This window comes from Photinus pyralis, unplaced genomic scaffold (assembly GCF_008802855.1).
Source record: "Photinus pyralis isolate 1611_PpyrPB1 unplaced genomic scaffold, Ppyr1.3 Ppyr1.4_LG5, whole genome shotgun sequence".
In the NCBI taxonomy this organism is placed as follows: Eukaryota; Metazoa; Arthropoda; class Insecta; order Coleoptera; family Lampyridae; genus Photinus; species Photinus pyralis.
Genome location: NW_022170596.1, coordinates 17725608 through 17743385, shown reverse-complemented (window position 1 = coordinate 17743385; position 17778 = coordinate 17725608). Strand labels below are relative to the sequence as shown.

Sequence of the window (17778 nt, the reverse complement as noted above, 5' to 3'; positions counted from 1 at the left end):
GATATAAAGATAGGCGACTGAAAAATTTTTAAACTTTTTGTATAAAATTATTATCTTTATGACGTTTGTAAATACATAATGTATAATCACAAGAATAAATATTATTATTATTATTATTATTTAAAGGCTTTTTTGTATTGCATGTATTTTTACATTTAAAAATCCCTTACGAATTAGCGCGGTTTCAATAGAGAAATCCTTCAATGACCCCACTTATCTTTATATTTTAAACACCTGCATAAGCTTACCGCTTACGTGCAACAAATGTGATGAAAAATTTTTTTATTTTTTTTTAAATTAAAATCCGCTACATAAAAAATGATGGACGCAGAGCATATTAATTTTAATTGAAACTGAAAATGCAATCATTCCAGTTTCGGATGTTAACATTTTGATCACATACCTACTAGTTTAATTCATAATACTTTCCCACGTATTCAGATATATATGGTATATATGAAAAAAATATGAACAATTTTATTCCACTATCTCATGGGAAGCAAGCAGCCACAGTAGGTACATTATAGCGAGTTGCGGTGAAGCGACTCGCTTAATACTAATAGAAAGATAATAATAAGCGGGGAAGCCGCAGATCGGTAAGATCGATATTGTGTAGGGTACAATTAATTTATTAATAATTAGTAATACATAGAGAATAGGGTGCACCATGTGCGTTAACTAGTAATTAGCAATAACCATTTTATCACAGTCCAAGTTTGACGCGACTATATATATTTTAATTAAATTAAAGGTGAGCGGCGAAAAAAGGAGCGGTAGATATACCTCCACCCGACTGTCCCGGCCCGCAGCAGATCCAGCCGATCGCGACGCCCAAAATGGTGACCGGGATATTTCCCGTAATCTTATCGTCCTGTAGTGAGTAGTGACGTACCGTGGGTATCTTTGGTGGCAACTGACCGGTTCCAATCTCACTCGGTAGGTACTTTAATATTTGCACAACCGACCTTAACGATTCGACAGTTTGAAAAGGAAAGAAAGGCAAGACAACAATTGGCATGCGTGCCAACTGCGATATCGTTTCAATACTTATTTGAACTCTGATGAATGCCGATCTCATGTACCTACAGGGTGTACCGTAACAACATAGTCTGTACCGGATATCAGTTTGCGTTCGTGGGACCGATTTTAATACGTCTTAAATATGCGACCACTACCTTTTAGCGCCATAGGAGCAGTTACTTCACTAAATTGGGATTTATCAATAAAAATTAGGAAGGTTCTGGATATATATTAAATCTTTCTTCTAAAGGACGCGGGTAAGCCATAACAGAAAATAACGAAATTTGCAATTTTCTTTTAAGTAATTGAAATGGGAACTGTAAAGGCATTAGGTTTCAGGTAAAATGCAAGAAATAGAAGTGCACTTAACTGGTTTAATTAATGAAGGTGCTTACAGTTTTCCATTATTTGAAATTTTTATTAAGGTATGCTATAACATACCTACTAAATCTTAACTAATTGATGGGCATCAGAAGCTTCACCTACATTTTCCAACATACTGCAAGACATTGTTCGACCGATTATGCAAAGCGCGCCCTTTAAGCGTTTTATATCTGGTATCTAATTAAATCGGTAACATTGTTTTCAAGTAAAATCGCTAAGATACTCTCATAGTTTTCAGATCGAGAGTGGAATCATTCGCATCAAAACCTTTCAACGCACTCCTGAATTGTATAAAAACTCCATAATTACTCCTCACTGTCAGCCGATTCTTGCATTATCATTTTAATTAGACAGTTTATAGGCAAAAACAAAGTAATTATAACATGGTATGCATACATCAAATTAGAATACTATTTTGAACGTATACAAAAAGACATTGGATTAATTTATAAATCCTTGAATCCATTTTAATAGAATGCAAAGACAATTTTCAATTTAGTTTGACGGTTGTTTCATAAATTCACATTGCCACTTGACAACAAGGTTTTTGGTGAAACACAAAAAAATGTTTCAACAAGGTTGCTAAACACATTGCGTAGTAAAGAAAACCAAATGAAAATTATCGCGGCCCATTTAACATTAAACATGGGAACAATGATCGGTTCAGATATTCAGAATAAAATTACAAAGCGCGGAGGTCAACAATTTTCATTTTTTGATGATACACATTGATGCTCAGCTGTGATTTATCTGGATATTGAATATTTACATAGTCACCTATGTAGACTACTTCTTTATTAATTTTCTTACGTATTTTGGATGCCGATCTCGAAATAAATTTCTCCGTAGTTTAAAAACAAATGCAAACAATCTGAAAATTCAGCTGCTGTGTAGTTCATTTGTACGTTCTTCTCTACACTGAGGCGTCTAGAAAACTGGGTTTTTTTCTTTAAGAGTTTGAATGTCGTTTTGATATAGTTCTGTGGTGTGTGAATGAAGGGATGGTACGGTCTCGGAGGTGGGAAGGAAGATCATTTGAGCCGCGAAAAGTTGCAGCCGAATTAATCAAAAGTGGAGGACCAGCACTGATAGAAAGAATCCGGTACCTTTGTAATTTGTTGTCCATATTGCTGCACTTTGTGCTCGGGCTACGATGGCACATCTTATTGGTATGCCCCTTCTTTAAACAATTTAAATATAACCTAGCCTCGCGCGCTTTTTCAATACGTTCATCAACCGAACATTTTAAGAATTCAGCAGTTTTATATGTAATGACCTTTCGCACAGAAACCATACTTTTTACTTTTACTATCAGCCGATGCAAAAATGTTGTAAAGTTATTAAAGGTACTGCATTCAAAGTTTGTTATTATCATAACGAGGAAGTAGTGCATTCCATGCTGCCTCATATGGAAATGCTGCCGCTCCATCCAGCGAGGTCGCAAATTGTGAAATTTAATAAATAAATTTCAATTTATGGGATATACCTATAAACGATCCCCACTTCGATTAATTATTGGATATTCTTAATACTAGGCTAATCAAATAACAAAGGCGACTAGTAAATGAATCGAAAGATCAGAGTCATTATTTCTCTCTATTTTAAGCGAGGAACATTATCATATGTACAGATGCCACGACATTGTTGAACCTTTATATGTGAAAAATGCATATGTTCAGCTAATAATTTTGCGAAGTTTAAATTTTATCGTGATCAATGTTCTCACGGCGCATTTGGATAGGTATATAAGGATAGTGAAAATATCGAACTACTTTGTCTCTTCTAAAATGTTTTTTGCTGTATTACTAACCCTTTTCGTTGGCACTGTCTTCGCAGCAGCTACACTGCGTAAGTACAGATAGATATAACGAAACTCAGACTGAAATTTGTTTTTAGCAAGTTACTTTCCCAGATGCTATCAGGATGATGCCAACGTAAATGAGTGCATCCTAAAGGCTGCCAATAGCCTAAATCAGTATGTTAGAAAGGGAATACCGGAGATTGGATTGAGCTCGCTTGATCCTTACAATGCCCCCAACTTTACAATAACCCTCGAATCTTCCATAACCAATATAAGTGCAACCGCTGAAAACTTTACAATATATGGACTATACAATTATCAATTTAATAAAGTAGAGTAAGTAGATAACATACAAAAATTCGCATGTCTTCCTGTTTCGTTAGCTTTCGTCCAAAAGACGCTGTATTCGGTGGACAAGTGACATTTCCGGATTCGGCTATAACCACAAATGTTGAAATGACTGGGCATCTGGTAAACATACCAATAGGCGGCCGGGGTTCTGGTACTACTCAAAATGGTAATCTGGTATGCGATTTCCTTGTAAATAATTGGAGTGCGACCAAAAGCTGTAGAGATATTAAAGCCCAAGTAACTTGCAAATTAGATGATATCGAAGTGAAGCTAGAAGGAATAGCCGATGGAGGTAAATAAAAACAAACGACATAAGTACACAGAATATAATACCATTATTTGCAGTCAATCCTCTTCTAAAAGCCAGCTCCAAATTAATTGCAACGGAGGTTTCACCGGCATTTTCAAACATATTTCAAGCATTTTTAGAACGGTTTCTTTCTCGAATGTGCAGAAAATATCCTTATGACGCCTTATTTCCCAAGTCGTCCTAATGAAAAATTATAAAACCAAAGTTAATTTATAATGCTCAATTTTTAAATGTCAGTTTTATTCTAATTGTCCTTAAAAATAAAGAGGTCTCTTTCTCTGACGCACTGAATGCTTGATATTTGTTATAGTTTTTGACGTAGGTATACCAATTTTAGCTTTAATTTGGAAATCCAAGGGTCTGGACCATTCAAAAATTCATATCTTTTAAACCGTTCAATATACGCGAGTGCTCTTTTAGGTAGATTTCTATCTATATACCTATTGCAGGGCTTCTGCGATTTTTGACAGCAATAAAAAAATCCCAAAGGCTTCAGTTTTCAAATTGCAACTCAGATGCCAGAAATGAATGTAGATTTGAATTTTAGGGCCTTTGTTATTAACATTCTGTATGCTATACCAAATAGTTTTTGAGTTATTGGTATTTTTTTAAATAAATATCCTTATTTTTAGAATTGGAAATGCTTATGTTTTGTGTATGGGTATTAAGTTACCAGTCAATCAGAAAAGAAGACAGTGGTGTCGCGTCAAGTGTTGATTGTACCGTACTCGGCCGCATTGGGTAGATTAAAGAAATTCTTAATAATGCGCAATTGGTTAATTCCAATTTAAAATTCTCGCACATCTCCTTTAATAGGATTACGAGCATATTATGATGAGGCTTATTATTGAGACGTACGTTTGCGACACGAGCGAGCTTGCGAGCGAGTGGAGCAGGGATTCCGAGTGAAGAAGACTTCTTCACAAATATCGCAATTTATTAACTGTAATTTTTATCGAAATTTTTATATATTTACATTTAATATTGTTATGTTGTTGTTTGTTTGATCTATATTATAGTCTATTTACATTTTATCTTTATACATTTATATTAAGTTGTAATTGTTCCAATGTTATACCACAAAAGTGGTTCAATAAACGATCTCTCTCTCTCTCATAAGGGCTATTTGTGTTTTACATATGGCGTTATACCTACCGTTATCATTTCCAATGTCTCCGATGCTTGCCTAATTCGTTCAATTTTCACTGTGGATTATAATTATCCACATTGTTGTTTTTCATTTATGTATTTTTACGGGCAGAGTAATAGAATAGTCGATAGAACATGCCCCGGGTTAAATTTAAAATATATACATCTCGCGAGACTGACGTTCTGAGATATTTTCAAGCTTATCCACGCGCTGCAATCAGAACAGCATCTTCTGAATTAGGAATTTCCTACTCCTCTACACCATTGAATAAAAACGATACAAGGAATTCTTTGTCTTTGACTACGAAAACTTGAAAATAGTACGAGTCACGGACACACACGCTCAGTGTTCTGTTGAAATAAGTAACAAATCTGTAGGTATTTCAGGCACGCCAGACATGAGTCTTAAAATCCATGGCAACCATTGTCTCAATAATCGTTGCCATGGATTTTAAGCTACGCTTAAGCTAAGCTCCGCTTAAATTTGTCGGTGCAAACGGGCATTATAGTCTAGGCGATAGAGACTGTAAAATTGGCAAACTGGACATTTTGAGGTGGAAAAGAAAAAAATGGTGGAATATGTTCAGTTAGGTGTCAAAAACAACATATTAAAAATCCCACCCTCCAGACCCTGTGCTAAAGGCTCCAGCCACCCGACCATCCCTCAAAAACCGTGTTTTCGCTCTTTTTGGCTGATATCTCGCGATCTATGAGGTCTATATGAAATATTTTTAGGTGAAAATATTTCTCGGGAAATTTCATACAAGGTAGATACTCAGAAGTTAGCCTAGGTGTACCTCTTAGCGTAGGAAATTTATAAAAGCGGCGAAAATCATCAATTTTCGTGGCTTGTTGCAAATATATCGCGACCTTTAGGGCTAGATGAAATATTTTTAGCTGAAAATGCTCCTCGTGAAATTTTTTACAAGGTTAGATACTCAGAAGTTAGCTTAGGTGTACCTCTTAGCCTAGAAAATTCATCAAAGGAAGCGAAAATCATCATTTTCGTGTTTTTTTTGCGGTCTTTTGCAAAAATATCGCGACCGTCAGGTCTAGATGAAATATGTTTAGCTGAAAATGCTCTTCGTGCAATTTCATACGAGATAGGTAACTGAAGAGTTGGCGTAAAGTCACCTTTCACCTTCAACTTTCATGTGTGAGGAAATAGTCATTGTAAAACAAAGTATTTCTATGTACCATTTATTCACGTAAAAACAGTATTTTCATATTAAAATATTCACACATTCATTTATACCTCAACGTAATCACTACCCTTATACTTATCCAAATCAATTCGTACTTTTTCGATCAGACTTCTTAATCAAAAGTTATAGACTAGAAACCAATTTGAAAAAAAATTCAAAGGGCTGTAACTTTTGAACTAGTAGCCCAATCTTGGAACTGTTTGAAATTATGGATTCTACATGCCACATTCTATCAGAAAATTATTTTTCCGGATCGATCTGAGACAATTTTTTTTTCGGGGCTCAAAAAAGGGCAGTGTATAACCTTCCTTTTTTACCAAAAATCGACTGCACCAAAATTTCTCGGGAAAACACTTTTTCTTATTAATTTTGGTGCGTAGAATCCAAAACAATTCGTACTCTTTCGATCAGACTTCTCAATCAAAAGTTATAGACTAGAAACCAATTTCGAAAAAAAATTCAAAGGGCTGTAACTTTTGAACTAGTAGCCCCATCTTGGAACTGTTTGAAATTATGGATTCTACAGGCCACATTCTATAAGAAAATTTTTTTTCCGGGTCGATCTGAGACAATTTTTTTTTCGGGGCTTAAAAAAAGGCAGTGTATAACCTTCCTTTTTTACCAAAAATCGACTACACCAAAATTTCTCGGGGAAAACACTTTTTCTTATTAATTTGGGTGCGGTAGAATCCAAATCAATTCGTACTTTCGATCGCTTCTTCAATCAAAAGTTATAGACTTGAGGCAGATTCACATTCTTCAGGCTTTCGACGTCCTCTGTTAAGGGTACACGCTGTATATTATGTATAGATCGGGTTTTCCGTAAGATATCTCTCCGTTCCCACTTACAAATTTTCGGCGCTCACATACACCGCGCCAAAATTGGGTTTTTCCTCTTTCGTTGTCAACCAGCGGCACGAGTGCTATTGCTCGCTCGATCATACATTTTTCAATCTATAAAGACGTGAGCCTTCACAAGGTTTTTCCTTTTGTGTTATTGCTGCATTTGGAATTCCAATTACGTCTCCGAGGCCAATAATCTTCGACGCCAAGGGTAGTAACCAGTGGTGGACACAATAACACCCCGTTCCCGCGATGGCCACGCGAGGAAGAGCGGCCACCCCTTAGTGACCACCGTCGTCGCGCATGATGGTCACCTTCTAAGTTCTAATAAAGCACGCCAAAGACATCACGACACCCAGCTTAACATCATACAGTCGTATTGGCCGGATTACGTAATTATATAGACACCTAGAATCATAGTTAACAAAAAGTAGCTCACTTGTACGCCTTAGTTGTTTATTATTGTTAATCTTATAATTAAATATTATTAAATTTTACTACATGTTATGGCCAGTGAGTAACATTGCTCGTCGTTGATCCACGGCATTTGGCCGACCCCTTTTTTTTTTATTTTCTTTAAAGCGAGGCCACTGGGCACTCGCTACAAATGGTAGCAGAGCGTAACGTAAATTTTATTGTTGTAATCTTTATCAAAATTGTTGGTGTATTGTGAGCTACGATTATTTTTATGTGTTGTTTATGCAATAACCTTGTGATAATTTATCGATTTTATTTGTCGCGCTTGTACCGATCGATCATATTTATGCAGCATGTGCGGTTGATAGTCAATTAGATATTTTACTCGTATAGGTATTTTCCGCGTTTTAAGGTTTCTTTCATACTGACAGTTATTATTTTACATAACTTCTTTGATGCCACCTCCTATTACGCGTAGCACCGCAAAAGGTGTCACCTCAGTTTCGAAATTTTCCACACCTGCGGTAGTCAACCCTAAACAACTGTTACAATTCCCAAAAGGTAGTCGGGTTGCTAGCATGACTGAGCAGGAACTCCTAACTGCCTTTCAACGCCTTAAAGAGGTTCCAGATGAGTCTCCGCAGGCAAGTACTGCCAGTACTGTCAATTCTTCGGTACATTCGCAACGTGTACTCGCCGCCCCTACTTTGAAAACGAAATCTAAGAAATTACTATCTCCTAAACCTAAACCAACTTTGCCTAATTCATCATTTGTAAATTCACTTGCACAAGATATTCAAACTACCAATCAAAACTGCTCCGAAATTTTGAAAGTCGCAATTGAGGCAGCAGACAATATCACCTCGTACCATAAGATTAAGTTCAAAGTTGACTCGAATAAATTAATATCGAATGTTCCTACATGTAGCCATAACAATCCCCAGGCTATTGTGCTTTTTATCGAGGCAGTAGACAAGATTTTCAAGCTCCCAAACGTCGATAGTTTAAGTCTTCTGATCGCGTTATCGATTAAAGTGGACGATCACATTACAGAATGGTGGTCTACTATGATGAGTAAACCGTGGACTGAGGTGAGGGGAGCTCTTTTCTCTAAATACATAAATAATTCAGATATAATCCTAATGTGCGATAAATTTATTAACCGTTTGCAAAGGGAGGACGAGTCATTTGAATCCTTCGTTTTGGATATTAAGTCAAAATTTTGTGCATTAAACCTTACGTATCCCGAATCGCACCTAATTTCAATAATTTGGGCACATTGTAGCAAAAAAACCTTTGATGTAATCAAACATTTTTACGAACCTTCCACGTTTAGTGAATTGGATACAATAATTTACAAAATTGAATCAATCGCCAGGAGAGAGGAAAATTTTAAGCACCCTAATTCTTTTGATATCGTACCCACCATTAGCCCTCCTGTAAACTTTCAATCTCGACCACCGCCGCCGGAGCAAAAGCGTGCACAATTTTGTAGATACTGTCGGAATTACGGTCATTTATTAAATGAATGTCGCAAACTCAGTAATAAAAATGATAGCTATCCAAAAAACTAGTTTGCCTTTTTAGCCTCAGACATGGTAATATTTTACCTAATTGTATGCCTTTAGTTTTGGTAGAAATAAATAATATTAGGGTGTTAGCATTGCTCGATACAGGAGCCAGTTATAATTTTATTTCAGCTAAATTTGTTTCTAAATTAAATAAGATCGGTACAGTAAAGTACACTCCGTGTTCATCAGTAGTCATGTTGCCCGATTCCTCAATGGTTAGGGTCCGCAAACAGGTTAAAGTGTTTGTGAGAATAGCAAGCCTTTCATGGCCTATATCTTTTTATGAATTTTCGAGTTTAAATTTTGATGTGATATTGGGGATCCCATCCTTAAATAAAATGAAAGTTATTCTTAATTTTGAAAGTAAAAACATTTCTTTTGAATTCAATCGTGATATCAAAATTCCATTTAGTTCCTCACCCAATTTGCGAAAAGGAATTTTATCTTCCATTTGCGAAGTCAAATATAACCTTAATCAAGTACAAAATCAACAGATCGCCTCCCTGATAACCCAATATTCCGACGTTTTAACAAAGGAAGTGGGTATCGTTAGAAATTTCGAATACGAAATTAAAGTTTCCTCAAGTAAACCAATTTATAAAACTCCCTTTTACTTAAATCCGGTCAAACAGAAAGAATTGGACGATCACCTTCAGCATCTTTTGGAAAAGGGAATTATTCGCCGAAGTACATCCCCGTACGCCAGTCCAGTTTTTTTCGTACCAAAAAAGGATTCAGGGAAACGGCTTGTAGTTGACTATAGAGCTATTAACAAAATTATCGAGTACGACCCATTTCCCCCCGCCAATCAGCAAGCAATTTTTGCGTATCTTCAAGGTGCAAAAATTTTCACCCTATTTGATATGAACGCCGCATTTCACCAAATACAACTAGCGGAAGACTCGAAAAAATACACCGCCTTTGTCACTCCTACCTCGCACTACGAGTATAATTATTTACCTTTCGGCCTCAAAATTAGTCCTACGGGCCTAAACCGTCTAATCGCTAGGGAATTTGCCGATATACGTTTTAAATTTCTTATAAATTATTTTGACGATTTCATAGTGTTTTCGAAAAGCCCTTCCGAGCATATCACACATTTACAAATAGTTTTAGAACGTTTTCGCATGTGCGGTATAACATTAAATCCTGAAAAGGCTCGTTTCGCCATGTCAAAGTTGCGAATTTTAGGTCACGTAGTCTCATCAGGTTGTGTACAGCTGGATCCTCAACGTATCGAAGCTGTCCAAAATCTTCCAATTCCAAAAAGTGTTAAGCAAGTTCAACAATTTATTGGCATAGTGTCATTTTGCTCTAAATTTATTGATAAATTTTCTGAGATACTCGCGCCATTAAATGAATTAAAAAGAAAGGATAGTAAATTCAAAATAACGGATAAACACATTTTAGCCATTGATAATCTTAAGAAAGCAATTTGCGAAGCCCCAGTATTACGACTGCCGGATTTTTCCATCCCCTTTATAGTCCGAACGGACGCAAGTAACATAGGCATATCGGGTGTGTTATTACAAAAACAAGAAGACGGAATTCATCCTATAGCTTTTGTGTCCAAAAAGTTATCCGATACAGAGAAAAAATACTCGACGTATGAAAAGGAATCTTTGGCTGTTATGTTCGCGCTTGATAAATTTAAGGATTACGTTACCGACTCACTCTTTACATTACAGGTTGATTGCGACGCTATACGTTGGCTCGTGAACCACCCTTCACAGCTTTCCAAATTTGGTCGTTGGATCCTAAAACTTTCCAAATTCAATTTCACTATTGAACATATTCCAGGCTCACAAAATAATGTGGCAGACGGATTATCTCGACTGTTTGATGATTGTCAGGAACCCTCACCTTCAGCAGACACCCAACACTCTATAACTTTTTTGAATTCGATTCTTGAATTACCCGAGTCATTCGTGTCTATTAATAAACACCAGCAGTCCGATGAATTTTGCGAACTCATCCGCAACCGCCTCCAGAGCGGGCAAGATGTTAATAACTTCGCAATTGAAAACGGCCTGTTAATACGTTACGTGGGAAGAAATCGTCTTAAAAGGGTAGTCATTCCCGAAAAACTCTACAATTTAATTATTTACTATTTTCATGATTCTAAATTTGGTAATCATAACTCAGTTACGAAAACCTACAGATCGATTGCTAAAAGGTTTTGGTGGAACGCCATGTACAAACAAATTAGGAATTACGTTTCGAGTTGTCACCTTTGCCAGACATGCAAGCCCCTTAATACCCAGGTCAATGTTCATTTAGCCAGTTCCTCGCCGACTGTTACGTGGGACAAAATATACGTGGATTATGTAGGTCCCATAATAACTTCTGAGCAGGGTTATCGTTTCATGCTCGTTTGCGTTGATAGTTTTTCTAAATGGCTTAAGGTATACCCCACTCGTAAGGCTACTGCAAAGGTAACGTGTAAATATTTGACTGAACTATTTTCAACTTACGGCCCCCCTAAAACCCTTGTTTCCGATAATGCAAAATGTTTCACCAGTAACTTACTATTTCAGTTTTGCATGCAATGGGGCGTACGTCAAGCTTTCTCGTCACCTTATCATCCAGCATCAAATATGAGTGAGCGTTGCAATAGGAATTTAAAATACAATTTAACCCTCTTAATTAAGCAATATGCCTTGGAGCACAAATCATGGGATCAGGTATTACCATTTTTTATCTTAAACTATAATAGTACCCACCACGAGGCAATAGGTACCTCCCCTGCGAACATTTTTCTAAATAGGGATATAGCAACCCCTCTGGATAACATCTGGAACCTCGAATCCTTTCTAGCCCGCGCCGATCCTCCTAATCTCCAAGAAATCCACAATCATCTTAAGGTAGCCCACGAGAAGGCGAAGAAATATTATAATCGAGGCAAATTACCTGTTACCAAGTTTAAAATCAATCAAAAGGTCCTTGTAAAACATTTTCCTACCTCTGTGCCAAGGGTTTCGGATCAAAAATTCACTGCTATATGGTCAGGTCCTAAAATTATTAGAGGATTTACCTCCCCAGTGTCAGTGGTATTGGAAGATATCGAAACGAACGAAATTACTAGGTCGCACATTCAATTTTTACGTCCGTATAAAGAAAGAAACTCTTAAATGCCTTATTATATTTGTATATTGTATAATTTATTGTTATTGGTTACCGGGTTTGTTTTTTTTTTTTTCCTTCTACCGACGCTTCGCTTTTGTCGGCAAGGGGGAGGGTTACGGTACACGCTGTATATTATGTATAGATCGGGTTTTCCGTAAGTTATCTCTCCGTTCCCACTTACAAATTTTCGGCGCTCACATACACCGCGCCAAAATTGGGCTTTTCCTCTTTCGTTGTCAACCAGCGGCACGAGTGCTATTGCTCGCTCGATCATACATTTTTCAATCTATAAAGACGTGAGCCTTCACAAGGTTTTTTTGTGTTATTGCTGCATTTGGAATTCCAATACGTCTCCGAGGCCAATAATCGTCGACGCCAAGGGTAGTAACCAGTGGTGGACACAATAACACCCCGTTCCCGCGATGGCCACGCGAGGAAAAACGGCCACCCCTTGATGACCACCATCGTCGCACATGATAGTCACCTTCTAAGTTCTAATAAAACACACCAAGGACATCTCGACACCCAGCTTAACATCATACAGACGTATTGGCCGGATTACGTAATTATATAGACACCTAGAATCGTAGTTAAGAAAAGTAGCTCACTTGTACGCCTTATTATTTCACTAAGTATATTATTGTTAATCTTTATAATTAAATATTATTAAATTTTACTACATGTTATGGCCAGTGAGTAACATTGCTCGTCGTTGATCCACGGCATTTGGCCGACCCTTTTTTTTATTTTTTCTTTAAAGCGAGGCCACTGGGCACTCGCTACATGAGTACAATGGGCAGGTAGACAGAATAAAATGATATCATGTTGTCCTGCATATTCTAGTGTCTCAAGGTTATTGGTGTGTGAGGTGTGCCCATCCACTATCAATAGAACTTTACCAGGAGATTTTCTTGGGTAGAAATTAGTTTGTAACCAATCTAAGAATATTACGGATGTTACATTACCGGACTTTTCGTGAACCAGGTGGTATGCCATCCAACCATTCCTGTTTCAGATTTTTTCCTTTGAATATTGAGTAGGGAGGTAGATATCCGCCCTCTGAGTTAATGCGTGTCTTAAGGCTTATCGTTTCGCCCTTTTCGCTGGAGCTGATAGAAAGTACACTTTTTGATCCCTACGCTGCTAATACCTCTCCAGCTCTTGTGTTCAGTTGCAGCCCTGTTTCGTCTTATGTTATAAATGTTCGAGGGTTTGGTGAACAAATAAGCTGTAAGAACTTCTTCGAGATCGTGAAAGTATTTTTTGACGACTTCTTTTGACATTCCAGTAGCACGTGCAACAGAAATGTTCTCGGCTTTTCGGACCCGCCTTACCTAGTGTAGAAATGTAATGTATAAATGATTTGTCACGTTAGCTAGCTAAATCATATGCCCACGAACGCACTTCACCTCTGGTCGGGGCAAAACTACGTTTTTGTAATTTTTTAATATGGGTGGCAAGCTTCGTCTCAGCTGCCTTCCCCAGAGTGCTGTCAGGACCCAGACGCTCATTTTTAAGCAAGTTATTGGTGGCTAGTCGTCTTTTTAAAGTAGAAGAAAGTATTAAAACACCATCAGGTTGTTTACTGCAGGTAGACGGTTGACTTTGACCTTCCTTTGAAGTGCTAGGGCCAGGTTGTGGAGATTCCTCTCGATGATCCGTGGCAGTTGCATTAACGGGTTGTGGTAGAACATTGTTTGACGTATTTTCTTCAAGATTTGGGCGATCGGTGACGTAACTTGGTGCAAAATCATGATCCGAAAAAATATCCTGATTGAATAGAAATATTCCACACGCTCTAAAACCTGCTTGAATATTTTGAGGTGTGCAGCTCAATGGAAAGGCAGATGCCACGATTTCAGGTAGGTATATCGTAAATGGTCATAGTTGACCCAGGGTGGTTGATCATCCAGGAATCAGAAACTGAATTGACATATTTTTTGAAAGGCCCGTATACACTTCTGTCCAGTGGTTGAAGACGATGTGAACAATGGGGTGGAAAAGAGAGCATCACCAACCCATTGTTTTTAGCATAGTTCAAACCCTCTATCGAAAGGTGTGAGTTATGATTATCCAAGAGCAATAAACATGGTTGATCTTTTGAGCACTTTGTCATCTTAACAAAATGCTGATGAAATTTGCAAAAATGCTCCTCATTCATCCATCCAGAAGGGTTACAAGGTCCAATACAACCGACTGGACCACTTCTGATAAAATGCTCTTTATAGTGCACCCTTGGGAAAATAAATAGGGGTGGAATGAAACCTCCAGTAGCAGAAACAGCAGCTGCCATTGTTACCAGTGATCCCCTTTCTCCAGATGTTATTGAGCCAACCTGCTTAAAGCCACGTCGCGCGTCACTTTGCTGGGTTTCTGCACCGTAGTAACCCCGCTTTCGTCCATGTTCCATATATTTTGGGGTAACGGTCCATTACAGAAAACAAATTATTAAAAAAATCGGAAACATTTTTTCTGTTGAAGCTAGACGCTCGCGTTAAACTCGTTGGTTCAGGAGATCGAATTGACAATGTATTATTGCGTTTCAAAAACTGGAAAACCAGTCAGGACCAGCTTGTTTCAACTCCACCCATTTGTCAGGCACCTTGATATTATTTGCAATTGCCAATTGGTATGCTAATTATTTGCGCACATCTTTTGGACTAAGCCCAAAATACATGTCAGATGCTTGCGTAATATACTGCACTAGTTCATTTTCTAAGATTTCCGACAAAATCATTCGATTTTTTATGTAACCAACAGATATTGATGGTTGTGGGGAATCACTGTTAATATCTTCACTAAATTTCAAACAATATCTTGAAAGTGTGCGATAATTGATATTGTATTCAGCTGCAACGCCTCTTATGGATCTCCCTTCGCGCTTAACAAGACGAACTGCGCGAAGCATGACATCAGGCAAAACTTCACCTCTAGTGGTCTTCTTCACAAAAGAACGGGGCATTCTGTTGTCTATGGATCGACAGAAAAGAAAATCACAGGCAACACAATGTGGGGTTGGTTGTCACATGAAACAACCATACCCAATGTTTTGAGACAACCAAACCCATACCACAGCATACCCAGAACAGCATGAAAACTTACTCCTGTAAAATTTTGTTCTCTAAATTTGACCTTGCGCCATTTGCATTGGTATAAAAGGCAGAGCCGTATTCAGAAAATTTAATATAAATGGTGACAGCTTGGTGTAGGTATCAACAGGACCGTATCAAGTAGTAGATTTGTATATCGATGCACTGTTTTTTTAAGGTAGAAAAAGAACAATGTGAAATAGAATAAACTTTATTGGTGGCGCCAGATAATAAGTTTTTGAGTGTTATTTGTTTTAAAATTCCTATTTATAATTTTTAGTGTATAAAACAATCGGGTCCGAATGTAAAGTTTTAAAACATATTGCAATGGAAAGTGTTTGCAAGGGTGTGAATATTTCACTTGTGGAGAGGTGGAAAGTATGTAAATAAAATTATGTACAACATTATTGGATAATATACACTCTTCAAATCTTTTTTGGAAAATTACTTCTACTAATGCAATTAGACTCACAAAATTGTCATGCGGCATTTTCAAACTGCCGAAAGTGGCCTGGCTGTTACCTATTTAAGCTGTCGGGAATTGCGGCGAGGTAACTTAGGTTCCGCGGCCAACTCTCGCGCGGGCGTGGTAGTTCTTCAGAACGAACTCTAAATGAATGCTCGGGAGGCGCCAGGTCCTTATTCCTAGTGACTCTCCTGCCGGACCTACAGGAAGGGTATTGCCGCAATAGAGAAAGGAAAGAAAACAAAATGTGCGCCACTAATGAATATTTAATGTCAAATAAAACTAATTAAATTGTTCTTCTACTCTCACAACGAACTGAACCAGCGTAAGGTGACTCGAAGCGGCTTTAAATTTCGCGGTGACTAAAGGGACTTCTCCAAGAACCCCCTTGCCGACTAATACGCAATACCTTTTGGTAATAATGACCACTGATTAGGTCGGCCGAACCCTTGTAGGAAGCGCTTTCTACCGGTCGCACCCTGTATAATATAAATTAAGTGACAGTAGTTCGGATAGGCTGTAATTTGGAACTACTGTAGGTAATTGAGTCGGGAGAAACAACCCCGATGTTAGAATATGGGCAACAATAAACTAATCGGGATATGCGATTATGCCAGCGTTAAGGTGTTTTCGTTCTTTGTGATTCTCAGAGCGTCTTTGTGCGTCAGCAATAGCTGGGTTGACGGTACGACGAATCACCTTTACATACAAGTAAGTGACAACAACATTTGTTACACAAATAGTGGCTCTGACTCCCAAAATTTTATATTTTATAATACTACCAACTACACACTTCATTGGCAGTGGCTCGTACCACCGAATAACTATTTCCAACTGCCCGCCTGTATCTACAAGTATGCCTCCAACTGGCTAGACGACTTCCCAATGGACGACACACATAGGTTACATGAAGACATACCAAGTCGTTGAGGGCTTCAATAACTGGCTACCTAACTTAAGCGTGGACTGCGAAGATGTTGACGATGTCTAAGTAACTTCCGATATCAGGGACGCTATATGCTACGGGTACGGAATGACTAACAGGTGACACGAACTTCAACCACTTTGTTTTTCCTAGGTCTCGGACAACGTACCTCTCACTAAAAGCTATAAACTACTCATAGAATGACACAAACGACGTTGGACAACTACATACCCAGTTCGGATTTAAAAGTAAGCGGCCTTTAAATCCCCAATACTGGGTAAAATTAATCAATGAATGCCTAACTGGCTCAATATCACAAAAATCAATTAATTTATGAATGCTTGTGCAACTAAAGATCGGTTAACGAATTTCTTTCAAAATTTGTATAGTTTGCACAGCAATGGCCGTTCATAATCTGCCTTTTACAACGGTCTCCTTTTTTAAAAGATAATCTAACTGGAATGTGACCTATGACATCCTATATGATAGCTAGTGACGAAAATATCCTAAGAATATGCAACACATCGTTCACATCATATATAGTATGACCCATTAGTAACTTAGGGTGAATTTAACATGTAACATGGTCTACGTTTTCATTGTCATATGCCTTAAAGTAGCAATACAAAGAGGTGTCGTCCAGGTTTTCATATGCTTTTGCATACTGCGTACATATGTAGCAAGAGTGTTTTCCTAATGCTTTTTGCATTAAGTATCCACAAATGTAACGAACATAATTAGTTTCCAACAATTTGTGGGTTCGGTAATCAGAATCAAGTATTGTAATTTCAGTAATTTGTGGTTCAGTTTCCATTGCTAAATCGGTCGCTTCTAGTTTAGGTATCGGTGGTGAGGGTTCAGGTTTCGGTTCGGATGATTGAAATTGTGTTTCTGATAAATTTAAAAGCATAGCATCAATGTCTGCTTCGCAGTTTTCGGTGCCAGAGTGAAACAGTTTCGAGCACAACAATTTTTTGAAAGATCTCTGAAACTGAATAGCAGTAGGGTTAATACAATTTCCATTTTGTTGTCTTATGGCACCAAAAAAATTTTCCAAACTATCTTGATTTACTCTACGTGTTAGTAGATAATCGAATTTGGCTACCTGTTGTAGCTGGTCC

At 37.7% G+C, this 17778-nt stretch overlaps 1 protein-coding gene across 2 annotated transcripts; it reads left to right on the top strand.

Moving 5' to 3' along the window:
* The first annotated feature begins 515 nt into the window (after positions 1-515).
* LOC116172492 lies at positions 516-4488 on the top strand. Of its 2 annotated transcripts, XR_004145670.1 has the most exons (6): positions 516-596; positions 752-936; positions 982-3252; positions 3301-3541; positions 3589-3848; positions 3902-4488. XR_004145670.1 is itself a non-coding variant. In XM_031489720.1 (5 exons), the coding sequence occupies exons 2-5, from the start codon at positions 3027-3029 to the stop codon at positions 4048-4050; spliced, it is 876 nt and encodes a 291-aa protein (XP_031345580.1). In that variant the 5' UTR covers positions 637-936; positions 982-3026; the 3' UTR covers positions 4051-4488. The 2 variants fall into 2 exon arrangements, 1 of the variants encoding a protein (XP_031345580.1); XM_031489720.1 differs by lacking the exon at positions 516-596 and having other exon boundaries at positions 637-936.
* The last annotated feature ends 13290 nt before the right edge of the window (positions 4489-17778 follow it).

Bases quoted from the DNA above. Each gene is read 5' to 3' on its own strand.
- LOC116172492 (XM_031489720.1), top strand. From the start codon at position 3,027: ATGTACAGATGCCACGACATTGTTGAACCTTTATATGTGAAAAATGCA. The intron at 3,253-3,300 runs GTAAGTACAGAT...ATTTGTTTTTAG, and splicing joins CTTCGCAGCAGCTACACTGC to CAAGTTACTTTCCCAGATGC. The intron at 3,849-3,901 runs GTAAATAAAAAC...CATTATTTGCAG, and splicing joins AGAAGGAATAGCCGATGGAG to TCAATCCTCTTCTAAAAGCC.